The sequence below is a fragment of the Panthera uncia genome, chromosome B4 (genome assembly GCF_023721935.1).
Source record: "Panthera uncia isolate 11264 chromosome B4, Puncia_PCG_1.0, whole genome shotgun sequence".
Lineage (NCBI taxonomy): Eukaryota > Metazoa > Chordata > Mammalia > Carnivora > Felidae > Panthera > Panthera uncia.
This window is the reverse complement of record NC_064809.1, coordinates 118,677,174-118,691,093: the sequence shown is the minus strand read 5'-3', so window position 1 is coordinate 118,691,093 and position 13,920 is coordinate 118,677,174. Positions and strand designations below refer to the sequence as shown.

At 38.3% G+C, this 13,920-nt stretch overlaps 1 protein-coding gene across 1 annotated transcript in view; it reads right to left on the bottom strand.

Moving 5' to 3' along the window:
• Positions 1-13,920, bottom strand: part of ANO4 (anoctamin 4) — a 274,498-nt gene that overhangs the window by 33,651 nt on the left and 226,927 nt on the right. The window contains exons 19-23 of the mRNA XM_049626714.1: positions 12,948-12,984; positions 10,369-10,480; positions 9,323-9,380; positions 9,087-9,184; positions 6,661-6,803 (exon numbers count right to left, since the gene is read on the bottom strand). Coding sequence (XP_049482671.1) covers positions 6,661-6,803; positions 9,087-9,184; positions 9,323-9,380; positions 10,369-10,480; positions 12,948-12,984 — 448 coding nt within the window. The remainder of the gene's footprint in view (positions 1-6,660; positions 6,804-9,086; positions 9,185-9,322; positions 9,381-10,368; positions 10,481-12,947; positions 12,985-13,920) is intronic.

Here is a 13,920-nt window from a genome sequence, read left to right as displayed (position 1 = left end):
TATGTAGAGCATTATATCAAATAATTGCAGGACACACTTGAAGCACTCACCAAAATAGACAATATACCGGGGCATAAAGCAAATCTCATCATATATCAAACAACTGAAATAATATAGAGAATATCCTCTGACCACAATGAAATTAAATTAGAAATCAGTGACAGAGGGATAACTAGAACTAGAAAATTCCCATATTTTGATAGTAAGCAACTATCTAAACATGTAACATTACTAAAGCAACATTACTAAAGTTGCTTACTTTAGTAACATAAACATAAAAGTAAGCAACATTACTAAAAAAATACATATATCAAATATGAATGGCAATGGAATATATCTTAACAATGAAAATAAAACATGCCAAAATTTATGGGATGCAGCTAAAGAAGTGTTCATAGAGAAAATTATAGCTCTAAATGCCTATATTGGATAAGAATAAAAGCTGAAAATCAGTGATTTAAGCTTCCCTCTTAAGATACTGGTAAAAGAGAAAATTAAGCCCAAATAACACATAAGAAAGGAAATAAAGATAAAAGCAGAAATGAATGAAATAGAAGGCAAATGAGTAATAGAGAAATAAAATCAACAAAGCACAAGTTGATTTTTTTTTTTTTGGAAAAGATTAACAAGTCTCTTGACAGACTGTTAAAGAGAAAAAAGAAAAGTACAAACTATAGAATTATAAATGAAAAAGAGAACAATATTACAGGCCTTATATAAACAAAAAGTTAAGAAGAGGGTATTTCAAACAATTTTGTTCCACTAAATCTGAATATTTACATGAAATGGATAAATTTGTTAAAAAACAACTAAGAAACAGCTATCAAAATGGATACTCAAAATAGAAAATTGAAATAGTCCTATAGCTATTAAGTAAATTAAATATACAGTTAGAAATCTTCCCACAAAGAAAATTCCAAGTCTAGCTAACTTCACTGAGTTCTTCCAGATATGTATGTAAGAAATAATAATCTTACACAAGCTGTTTAAGAGAATAGGAAAAAAGGGGGAAAATTATCTGAATCAGAGGTCATCATAACAATGACACCAAATTCTGAAACATTACAAAAAAGAAAGTATAGTATATGTTTCGTGAACTTACATACAAATATTAGCAAATTAAATTTGGCAATACAAGCAAAAAAAGGATGACCAAGTGATTATTTTTTCCAAGTCTGCTAGGTCAGTGGAACGACCAATAAAACTTTAACAACCAATAAAATCAATCAATGAAATTCGCCACATTAATAAAGAAGAAACACATGATTTTAGTAGATTTAGAAAAATGATTTGATAGAATTTAATTACAACTTATGATAACGCTTAGGAACCTAGGGATATAAGTAAAGTTCTTAAACTTAACAAAAGGTATGTACATGGCAAGGTTGGGGGATAAATGAGTAGGCAGGGCACAGAGGATTTTTAGGACAGTGAAAATACTCTATATAATATTATAAGGATAGATATATGTCATAGTACATTTGTCCAAATCCATAGAATGTAAAACACCAAAAGTAAAGTAAACTATGGACTTAGGGTGATTATGATGTGTTAATGTAGGTTCACCCTTGGTAAGAAATGTGCCACTCTTCTCAATTTTGTGGTAAATCAAAAACTGCTCTAAAAACAAAGCCTTAAAAAATCAATCAGACTTCCCACCAACAGTGCAAGAGGGTTCCCCTTTCTGTGCATCCTCACCAACATCTGTTTTTTCCTGAGTTATTTTCAGCCATTCTGACAGGTGTGAGGTGGTATCTCATTATGGTTTTGATTTGTATTTCCATGATGATGAGTGATGTTGAGGATCTTTTCATGTGTCTGTTGGCCATCTGGATGTCTGCTTTGGAAAAGTGTCTATTCATGTCTTTTGCCCATTTCTTCACTAGATTATTTGTTTTTCAAGTGTTGAGTTTGGTAAGTTCTTTATAGATTTTGGATACTAACCCCTTATCTGATATGTCATTTGCAAATATCTTCTCTATTTCTGTTGGTTGCCTTTTAGTTTTGCTGATTGCTTCCTTTGCTGTGCAGAAGCTTTTTATCTTGATGAAGTCCTAATAGTTCATTTTTGCCTTTACTTTTCTTGCCTCTGGAGATATGTCAAGTAAGAAGTTGTTGCAACCGAGGTGGAAGAGGTTGCTGCTTATCATCTGTAGGATTTTGATGGTTTCCTGTCTCGCATTTAGGTGTTTCATCCATTTTGAGCTTATTTTTGTGTATGGTGTAAGAAAGTGGTCCAGGTTCATTCTTCTGCATGTTACTGTCCAGTTCTCCCAGCACTATGCTAAAGAGACTTTCTTTTTTCTATTGCATACTCTTTGGTGCTTTCTTGAAGATTAGTTGGCCATATATTTGTGGGCCCATTTTTGAGTTCTTTATTCTATACTATTGATCTATGTGTCTGTTTTTGTGCCAGTACCATACTATCTTGATGATTACAGCTTTGTAATATGCTTAAAGTCCAGAATTGTGATGTCTTCAACTTTGGTTTTCTCTTTCAGGACTGCTTTAGCTATCTGGGGCCTTTTGTGGTTCCATATAAATTTTAGGCTTGTTCTAGCGCTGTGAAGAAGCTGGTATCATTAAAATTTTTTTTTAAGTTTATTTATTTATTGAGAGAGAGGGGCAGAGAGAAGGAGAGACAGAATCCCAAGCAGCCTTTGCATCATCAGCACACTGTTTAATGTGGGGCTCGAACTCACAAACCATAAAATCATGACCTGAGTTGAGATTGAGTTGGACACTCAACTGACTGCCACCAGGGGCCCTTGTTGGTGTTATTTTGATAGGGACTGCATTGAATGCAAACTGGTATAGCCACTCTGGAAAACAGTATGGAGGTTCCTCAAAAAATTAAAAATAGAACTACCTTATGACCCAGCAATTGCACTAGCATGAATTTATCCAAAGGATACAAAAATGCTGATTTGAAAGGGTATATGCATCCCAATGTTTATAGCAGCACTATCAACAATAGCCAAATTATGGAAGGAGCCCACATGTCCATCAGCTGGTGTGTGTGTGGGGGACACACACACACACACACACAAAATGAAATACTACTTAGCAATGAAAAAGAATGAAATCTTGCCATTTGCAACAACGTGGATGGAATGAGAAGGTATTATGCTAAGCAAAATAAGTCAGAGAAAAACAGATATCCTATGATTTCACTCATATTTGGAATTTGAGAAACGACAGATGAACATAGGGAATATAAAAGGAAACTGGACAGCACTGGACAGCAATATGCAGAAGAATGAACCTGTACCATTTTCTTATACCAAAGGAAAAATAAGATAAAAACAAAGAGGGAGGCAAACCATAAAAGACTCTTAAATACAGAGAACAAACTGAGGGTTGCTGGAGGGTGGGAGGGTGGGGGACATTATGGAGGGCACTTTTTGGGATGAGCAGTGGGTGTCATATATAAGAGATAATCACTGGGTTCTACTCATGAAGCCAAGACTACACTGTATGTTAACTATCTTGAACTTAAATTTTAAAAACATTTTAAAAAATCAATGAGAAAAGAAAATCCCAATATAAAAGTAAGCTAAGTGTAGAAATTATAAATCTGATTCTAAAAGTTATAGGGAACCAATTTTGAAGAAGAACAAAGTTGAAATTTTTGTTCACTTTAATGTATCAGCAAGAGAGTAAGAAGCCAAGTCACCAACTGGGAAAGGCTATTTGATTTGCAACATAGATACCTGACAAAGGACCCATATCCAAAATAGGTTAATAACTTCTACAAATCACTAAGAAAAAGAAACAAGATCATGGATTTGAATGGGAATTCACAAAAAAAAGCATAGCCTTATAGCCATAAACATATGAAAAGGTGCTCAGTGTTACTAGTCACCCCGAAATTTCAAATTAAAACCATGACATACTACTACATACCAACCAGAGAGGCTAATATTTGCAAGGACTAACAAGTTTTAGTGAGTGTGTGGAATAACTAATACTCTAAGACTGCTAAGTTGTAAATTGGTACAACTTAGTTTTAAAAACTCAGTGTTTGCTGAAGATCAACAGGTGCCTATCTTATGGCCCAGTAACTCCACTCCTACATAAATTCCCTTCAGAAATATGTACATATGTTAACCAAAGCACAGGTACAAAACGTTCACAGCAGTATTATTTGTAAGAGCTCAAACCTGGAAATATCCCAAATATCTATCCCCAGTAGAATGGATAAATATTGGTATATTCCTATTTATTTCCAGGAGCCTAGAAGATCTGCAGACTCACAAAATAGTTCATCTATTGGCACAGTGACATCTGCATTTCCACAAGTAAATTTGACTTTTTTTTTTTTTTTGATTCAAGCTTGACAGAGGCTTTGATTCCTATTAGAAAGCATTTATCTAGCATGTTTATCCTTAGCAGTGCTCATGAAGTTTCATACTCATAAAGTAAATTTTATGATATGGGAAAGGGTTGAAAGTTGGGGGTGGTGAGGGTCTATGTGATTTAGGGGAACAGAAGAGAAAATTGGGGACTATCTGGGAGTAGAAATGCAAAAAAAATCCCCACATATGCCTAAAGATGGAGGTGAGTATCAAAGAGAAATTCCACCTGCTTCATAATTTTGCTTCAGGTATACATTCTAAGAATACTATATGGTAACAAAAATAAAATTTTACTACCTGTAGCAACATAGAAGAATCTTATAAACATGATGTTGAATGAAAGAACAGTATGTATTGTATAATTTCATTCACATGGAAATTTAAAAAAGCTACAATTAATCTATGGCATTAAAAACCAGAAAAGTAGTTAGTGAGGGTGTTATGACTTGGAAAGAAAACAAAGGAGCCTTCTTTGATAATGATAATATTCTGCTTCTTGATCTACCACACAGAATGGCAAACATTTTCTTTAAGGAGTCAGTAAATATTTCAGACTTGATGGGCTGGGCTATACAGTGTCACAACTACTCAATTCTACTGTTGTGCAAAATGAACTATAGATAATATGTAACTAAATGGATATTGCTATGTACCAATAAAACTTTATTTACAAAAATAGGCAGTGGGCTCAATTTGGCCTGAGGGCTAGTAGTCTGTCAAACTCTTACTTACACAGATGGGAAAATTTGTAAAAATTTATGGATCTGTACACTTACTTGTATAGTTTTTGCATTATCTGTTATACTTTAATGAACACATTTAAAAATATATAAAACAAAGCAGGGAAGTCATTAAGAAAATAAAATGATGAGAATAGAAGGAAGCAGTTAGGATTCTCTGGTCTGCTTGCAATGCTTCCAAGATTTGTTTCTTGTTACAGATACTGCAGTACTTGGAACTGTACTAATTCCAGCCACATAAAAGCTTCTTTTCAAGCACTCAATATACCAACATTATTGTTCATTTCCTTCTTTATGGGAGAAGAGTCCATTAAGAGACCTCAGAGGGGTTAGTTCTCTTAATGAATTCCCTTTATTAAGTTTTATTATTAATGCCCACATTGATTTCTTCTCTGAGTTATATCATTCTGCCCTTCTATAATTGAAACTCCAAAAACATCAGTAGCTGCTTAAGACATAAGCAATCTAAAAAACGTTAAGCATCAATTCTGCTATTCCTTTAATTTTCAGATTTTTCCCAGAAAGAACTCCTTTCAGAAGTAATGCTTCTTGTCCATCCGTACCCTCACTTTTACCCCCATGTTACAGAGCATAATTGAAAAAAACAAACAAACCTATACACACTCAATATATCTGCTAAGAGATTTTGTTAGCTTTTCTCCCCTGGGAGATAAGAACAGGAAAATAATAACAATGATACAGATAACATGTACCAAGTGTATACTATGAGCCAGTCATTGTTCTAAGCCCTTTCCATTCATTAACTCATTTAATCCACACAAAGACCTTATGAAGTGGTTGCACACATTATTATCCCCACTTTAGAGGTGAGCAAATTGAGACAGAGATTGTTATTACCCAAGATTTCATAGTTAATAAGTGATAGGGCTGGGATTTAAACCCAGGCAATCTGTTTCCATAGCCCATGCTCTTAAATAACATGCTAAGATAAATAACTTGGGTTTGAATAATAGAGAAATCTAATTCCTTAAATGTAAGTTGCATAGTTTAAGCATTCCTGGCTTCCTGCCATCATCTCCAAGCAAAATGGTGGCTCCCTCTAAGCCTCCCCTGATGCATCCTGCAGCATCTATTATACTTTACTGCACTTATTTTTATATCTCTGACTTTACCCCCACATAAGTTCTTTGAGAGCTGGGACTATGCCTTATTCCTTCTTGTAGTTCTAGTGCCAAGCATACAGTCTGTCTGGACATAACATGGCTCAATACATGTCTGCTAAATGAGAGAATCAATCATGCCATGAATGATAACTCCTTTTTCTTTGGCCCACCAAATTTTCCAACCCATTCTTGTTTTCTGGTGATTGATTATAAGGGACAGGACGCAATATCACGAGGAGTTTGAAGCAACCTGGCTTTTGGCACCATCTCTATGGACTGAACTTCTTAAAGCAAGAAACTCTCCTCTGAAGCACTTAACTTAAGAATCCCCACATGCTTCTGGCCTCAGTGATAATGGGTGCATGTCTAGCTGAATTATAGCTTGAGATCTAGAGTTTGAATTTAGAGTTAATAGGATAAAATAGGGTATTTCCATACTCATTTCTAAGTATTCATCGAAGAGTCCATAGGCGTTCATGGGCTGAAGGTTGTAGTCCTTTTCCCACTGTGGGAAACTTATTTTTCTTTCAGGTCCACGTTCTTGTCGTACTTTCCTTCTGGTCCACCAATTCTGAATTAACCTGCACGACAAGATAAGTTCCTTTAAAAAAATATATGGCTGTTCGTAAGACATAAGTAATAAGACAGAATTCAAATATGGAACCATCATTTAAAACTTTTTAGGATAGGCTGCCAAGGACATAAAAACCTTGGATTAGGAAGAAAATAACAATGGAGGCTATACTTCATGCATTTGTACTTGCAAGTGAACAGAATGTCTGATGAACTTATTTTAAATATTCATGAAATTGTTTCATGTTTAGTGTTGCCTTGGAGGGCTGGATAGAGGACAGAGAGCATCTATAAACTGATCCTCTGGCACGAAGGCAATACCCTGACCTTGGAGTAGAGGAAGGTGTGGCTTAGCTGACTTAACTCAGGACCCATGAGCAATCTTAACCATGTGGGTGCTGATCTGCATATTCTGAGGAGGTCCTGGAAGATCTGCAAACCCACTAAATGCTTCCTCTTTTTGGCACACTGAAGTCTGCATACAGTTCCACAGTTGGACTTGCCTGCTTTTAGCTTGATCTTGAGACAGGGGCTCTGATTCCCAGTAAAATGCATCCTATACTGGTGAGGTTAGCACATTAATCCTTAGTAATGTTCAGGAGTGCATCTTATGATATGGAACGGGGTTAAGGAAATGGGTGGGGGGTCAGGTCTGTGTGCCGTAGGGGACAAGGAAAAATTGAAGGGTATCCAAGAGTAGAAATGCCCCCCAAAACCCCCCAAAAACAAAACCAACCAACCAACCCAACAAACAAACAAACAAAAACCCAACCAGAAACAAAATGTGAAATAAAGGAAAAAATGAGAGGGGGTATCGAAGACAAGTGACCTATTTCACAATTTTGCTCTATGTCCATAATACTAGAAGATAAAATATAGTTCCCTTGGGGGCACCTAGGTGGCTCGGTCGGTTAAATAACTGACTTCAGCTCAGGTCATGATCTCACAGTATGTGGGTTTGAGCCCTGCATCAGGCTCTGTGCTGACAGCTCAGAGCCTAGAACTTGCTTCAGATTCTGTGTCTCCCTCTCTCTCTGCCCCTCCCCTGCTTGTTCTCTGTCTCTCAAAAACAAATAAACGTTAAAAAAAATTTAAAAAAATATAGTTCCCTTGATGTCTCTGACATTTTGATAAATTATGGTTTATACTTTAAAGAAGCATACAATGCTGTTAGTTTTTAAACTTTATGCATTTAAAAAAGTTTTATAGAAAACATCAAGCACTTGGAATATGTTTTTTAAAAAGAATTCTAAGAATCGAAAACTACTGGCATTGGCTCCGACAAAGAGCTAAGAGGGGACTTTTTCAAAGCGATCCAAGTTCTAGCTAATTGTTCTGGTTGAATGGTCCTCCCTGAAACCTGGAGTTCTCTATGGAGACACCAAGCTGCCATGAAAACCAGTAGGTGTGGAAGGAATTAAAGCAGAAAGAGAGGGGCTCCTGGGTGGCTCAGTCAGTTAACTGTACGACTCTTGATTTTGGATCAGGTCACGATCTCACAGATTGTGAGTTTGAGCCCCATGTCGGACTCTGTGCTGACAATAGCTCTGAGCCTGCTTCAGATTCTCTGTCCCCTCTCTCTGCCCCTCCCCTGCTTGCACTCTTTCTTTCTCTCTCAAAAATAAACATAAAAAAAAAAGCAGAAAGAGAAGTTGCTGATTTATGTTCCTTTAAAACTTAACTGACCAGAGCTGAGCAAACACAGCAGAATTCAGTTATCCTTATAAAAGTGATGCATGTTTTTTGCCTATTGTCATCAACATAAACTCTTATCACCAGGTGAACATATTTTTGCTGGTTAGGATATGTTGACTTAGAAATACTCCAGTTTCTTTTCTGCATCTCTAAACTTTTTTTTCCCCATAAGTTCCTTTTCTGTAGAGTTTGAATTTAAGATAGTTAAAAAAAATTAATTCCTGATTTATCATGGGCATGGGAGAGCAGAGCTCTAGTTAATGTGTCTTAACTAGTGAGAGCCTTGCAGTGCTATGGTATGAGGGTCAGAGGCATCATTTAAAGAAACTTCCAAGCAAGTGTTCAATATTTAGGGCCCCACAGAGACTTTTTAAAGAATATTCACTATCATTCATACTTCTTATGCTAAATCTTCCTAAAGAGCTAATGTTTATTACTTTTATGACCGTCTTTGAATAACTGAGCATGAACGCTTAGCTCCAGGTACACGCCCTGGTGTAACTGCTGAGTCTGCATTGCTTATCTTACTTGCCACGCCTAGAAAAGCCAATAATGAGCAATGCTGCATCTCTACTACACATGTCTAAGGTACTTACGGGTAGCCAAGTTCCATGAAATTATTCCAGGTCTGCTTTAGCACCATTATAATACCCATTTGCATACAGAGATCAATAAGGCATCCACTAGGGTGGCACTGCGAGGTAAGCAAACACAGAAATTCCAGAATCAATGGAGAGGAAGAAAGAGTGTCTGGTTTCTAATCTGCACAAAGTAGCCCTAGGCTGTTTAATAGAAGTCTGCAGCAAACAAGGAGATAGGGAAGAATACAGACCTCTTCTAGTCTCCATCTGTTTATCAGCCTCAAGTAGGCACCTGGGTGTCCTGTAAATCTTTAACACACAGAAAAACAGACCATTAGCATCCTGTAGGTCTAAGCTTTCGGTGACTATTATGTTCAGGGTAGCCTATCCTCCAGTGAAAATTAAGGGTACAATCAGGTCTGAGAGAATTAGGAAACTCTCCAGAGCTGTCAAAACCGCAGCTTCTGGAATTCTCCGGGGGATATATCCCTTCTGGACTGCCTGGCTGCTAACCACAGAGGCCAGCTCTTGTTGCTTGCTGTGACTTTGAACATTTTCTGCTAAGTATCAAGTGCTCTGGCCTGTGTAACAGCATGTTGGATTGAAACACATTCTGATCTTTTTGAATGAAAGTTTAATTTAAAAAAATAACCAGCTTCACTATTTGCATTTCACAATTCACTAGAATTGCATGCTGAAATAGCTCGAAACCGAGGAGAGGCTGCTGCATCCATCCCAGCAAAACCCAATGCTCCACCCTCCTCTGGTTCTCATCTCCTGGGAAACACTTCCTGGAGCAATGGAATCCATAGGACAGGACTTCTCCACACAGGAGCCTTTCCAAATCCTCATAACTGCTGGATTCGGAAGTTGCCTACTCTCCTCTGGAGTCCTATGTCAGACCCTTTCCTGTCTGGATGCCTTTCCCTCTTCTGTGAAGGCCGGCATCCAGGATACACTGCAGATCACTGTCCCCATTATACCACCTGCTTGCATTGGTGTGAGACCCAGGGTCCTGATTCAGGTGTGGATGGAGCCCACAAGTTTTAAATTCATCCTTCACTTGTGCAAATGCATCTCCTCTGTGTACCTTACACTGAGAAAAGGTGCACAGGTAACACTTGAGTGGAGCGACCATTCCCCACGAGGAGAATAGGAAGGGAAAGGAGGAGGCTGATCTTCTCTTTTTAGCCTTTGTAAAAATCACTCTAAAGGAGGTGCTTCTCTGTCACCCTGGTCAGCGACCTCTGAACGCTCTGTCCTGGCCTCCAAAAGCGTGGAGAGATCAGGTTCTTACCTTCCAAGGAAGAATGCGATGTAAAACGTGGAGCTGTTCAGATTGACAAACTGAAAAAGAAACATTTTCAGGGTGAAGCTGTTCTCCCACTCAGATTCTGTGCGAGGCTGTTCTGTGGACAAAAGGGGAGTAGAATTTCAGAGGCTGCATTTGACCCCTTCTCAACTCCCTCTGCCCTGCTCCCTATACACACAGGAGCAGAGGTGTTCTAAGGAAGCTGCAGGAGACCACAGTGCCTGTAGATGGTATGTGATGGAATGGACCACCCAGGGGATCGAGCCTTAAGCTTGCAGACCAGTCCCATCCAGGTTGTGATGGAAAGCAGCTACTGACACATCTGAAGTGATGGAATATCCAGTTTGTTCTGCTGTGACAGGATGCCCAGAGAGCCTGGAGTAGAGGCAGCCAGGCTTAAGGGGCCTCATTCCCAGGCCTGGCACCCTGCAGGAGTCTTTCCATTGCTCTTAGTTTCCCCCTGTGAGGTAGGGTCTGTGTGGGGTCAGTTTCTCTTCCAGCTCCTAATAATTCCTTGTTCTCAATATATATTCTGGTGAAATGTCAGGTGCTGTTGGGCAAGAGGGAGTCAGACCCCCCCTCCCAGAATGCTGAGTATCTGACTTCTTTGCCTGTCACCCTCATCCATCATTTTTCATTCCCGTGGACAAATAAAAAGGAGACGACCTCATTTTTAGAGCTTTTACTGTATATCACCATCTGCATCTTATAATATCCTGACCTCAGTCATGTGCCAGTTCTCATCTCTTTATATTTTGACTTCCATAAAGCAAATGCTCTTTGGACACTGATATGAATCAAAGTATAAATCAAACTTCCAACTTGACACCTCATGTCAAATGCACCTATCCTTCCCTCAGAGCTTCAACCTCATCCCAAACAATGTCAAGGAAAATGTATTTAATACAATAGTACTTTTTCTGTTTCCACATTCCCTGAGCTTCTATTGCTCTTTACCATTTCACCCCATCAGTTCCTTTTCCACTAATTATAATTCAAAATGCTTGCTGGAGCATATCTGAGAAGGGAGGGGAGAATATAATTTAACAAGGTTGTACTGCTGATGAGGGAAGAAAATACAGGATTGATGCGGGGGTGGGGGAGAGGGGAAAGTGAGTGATGGGCATTGAGGAGGGCGCTTGTTGGGATGAGCGCTGGGTGTTGTATGTAAGTGATGAACCATGGGAATCTACCCCAAAAACCAAGAGCGCACTTTACACACTGTATGTTAGTCAATTTGACAATAAATCACATTAAAAAGATAAGGGTGCCTGGGTGGCTCAGTTGGTTAAGCGACTGACTTTGGCTCAGGTAGTGATCTCACAGCTCATGAGTTCAAGCCCTGCATCAGGCTCAGTGCTGACATCTCAGAGCTTGGAGCCTGCTTTGAATTCTGTGTCTCCCTCTCTCTCTGCCCCTCCCCCATTCATGCTGTCTCTCTCTCAAAAATAAATAAACATTAAAAAATTTTTTTAAAAAAGATAATAAAAGGGTTTTGGTTTTGTTTCACTTCTGCTACTGAACTACTGGTAACCTAGGAAGGTGTCCCACGTTGTTTGCCAGCTGGATGGGTTCCCAGGTATCTCGACCACAGATGGACCAGGACTGTATCACCTCGGCATCTTTGCCAGCCTGGATCAAGGTGCCATTGGACACAATCTGCCAATGCAGTTACCTCTTCTGTGGATATGAACCTCTTTCTATCTTTTTGGGGAAGGAGAAGTAAGGATGGAGGTTTCAACGACATTAAAGGAGATATACCACGTGCCTACCCCTGTACCTGGTACATAGAAAAGCTCGATACATGGCATCTTGTATTATGATTATTATAAATGAAAGCACTTTTGTGATTTTTCCCCCCTCTGGACAAGCTATACATGGGAATGTGCTAAAATAGGTTACTTGTGGGAGCATGTAATTTTCTGAAATTGTATACAGTAAAATGACTGATGTTTCATTAACAAAATTGGGACAATTTTTATACCTTGAAAACATGGAAACTGCACAGTATATAGTAGGCTTCCAGATTGTTCTAATGCTTTATGGAGTCAGAGACATGTTCTTAAAGGTGACTTGTCCAGGTGAGTGTTATTTCTACAAACATCAGTAGTGGTTAGGCCACCTACATTCCTGGTAGAAGGCTCCCAGTCTCCAAAACAGCTAACCTTGCTGTGGTTTTATATATACTATGAAAAACTTGATACATTTTTATTTAAATGAAAATTGTACGCAATAGCAAGTGAACAATTTTCTAAATGATTCTGGGCACTTTATTCACATGTACTTTTGTGACGCTATATTTTTTGTGCATTAAGAGAAAACCTGTCTAAAATTACATTACCTCATGATAGATAATATTTATGACAAGCTTTAAAGCTTTAGACAGAAAAGATCCCTCAATTGCTAGACATACTTAAAATGTTCCATTGAAAGCAAAGAACTTATTGTATGCAATTTGAAATAAAAAGAATATTTCTTTTCAGCAGTATTTCATAAACGAATCTTTGAAAGGATGCTTTCCAGACCACAGTACTGTACCATGAAATAAGAAGGGTCTCACTTACCTAAATTCGTCAGAAGAAGTGCAACTTTTTCATAGAGCTGTAAAACAAATTTCATACATTTAACAAAAAGACCCTAGATGCTACAAAATATGTAATTATAAAGGAAATAGGTAATCAAGTCATGAATGAAAATAATTTCATTAACTGCCCATAACTTGAACAATGAAAACACTGTAAACAAACATTGTGTCCTTTCTGGGCAAGAAAGAAATGCACAAGGTCCCATTTTACTATTTTTAAAATTTCACTTCTTATGTTGGAGTGAATAATTCTGTGGCAACAAGACTAGCTGCCACTGATGACCAGCTTGCTATGTGATGGCGGGCAAATCACAACATTCTTGGACCTTAGGATCTCTAAGACTGATTCTGATGGTAAGATTCTATAATCTCAGGGCACCTGGGTGGCTCAGTTAGTTAAGCATCTGACTCTTGGTGTTGGCTCAGGTCATGATCTCAAGGCTTGTGAGTTTGAGTCCCCCATCGGTTTCTGTGCTGATAGCATGGAGTCTGTTTGGGATTCTCTCTCTCTCCCTGTCTCTCTGCCCTTCCTCTGCGTGTGCTCTCTCTCTCTCTCTCAAAATAAATAGATAAACTTAAAAAATATAAAAAATTCTGTAATCTCACTGTTTATGGACTGCTGTATTTTCTAGATTAGAGCATTAATAAATGCTAAAGTGATGAAACCTTACTGGGAACTCCTAAGCTTATACTCTGCTTTTCCATTAGTGGATTGGATGCATCCTTCACTTACCCAGCTGTTTGGTAAATAGAGGGTCCTAAGAGGGAAGGGATAGTGTGTGTGTTTGGTGTGTGTGGTGTGTGTGGTGTGTATGTGTGTGTGTGTGTGTGTGTGTGTGTGTGTGTGTGTGTACATGATTTATAAAAGTGCAGGGTACAGTTCAGGGCAAACCCAGGTTTGCATCCCCAGAGAGGGTATAAATTGAGAAAAAGAAAAAGTGCCTTCTCTAAGA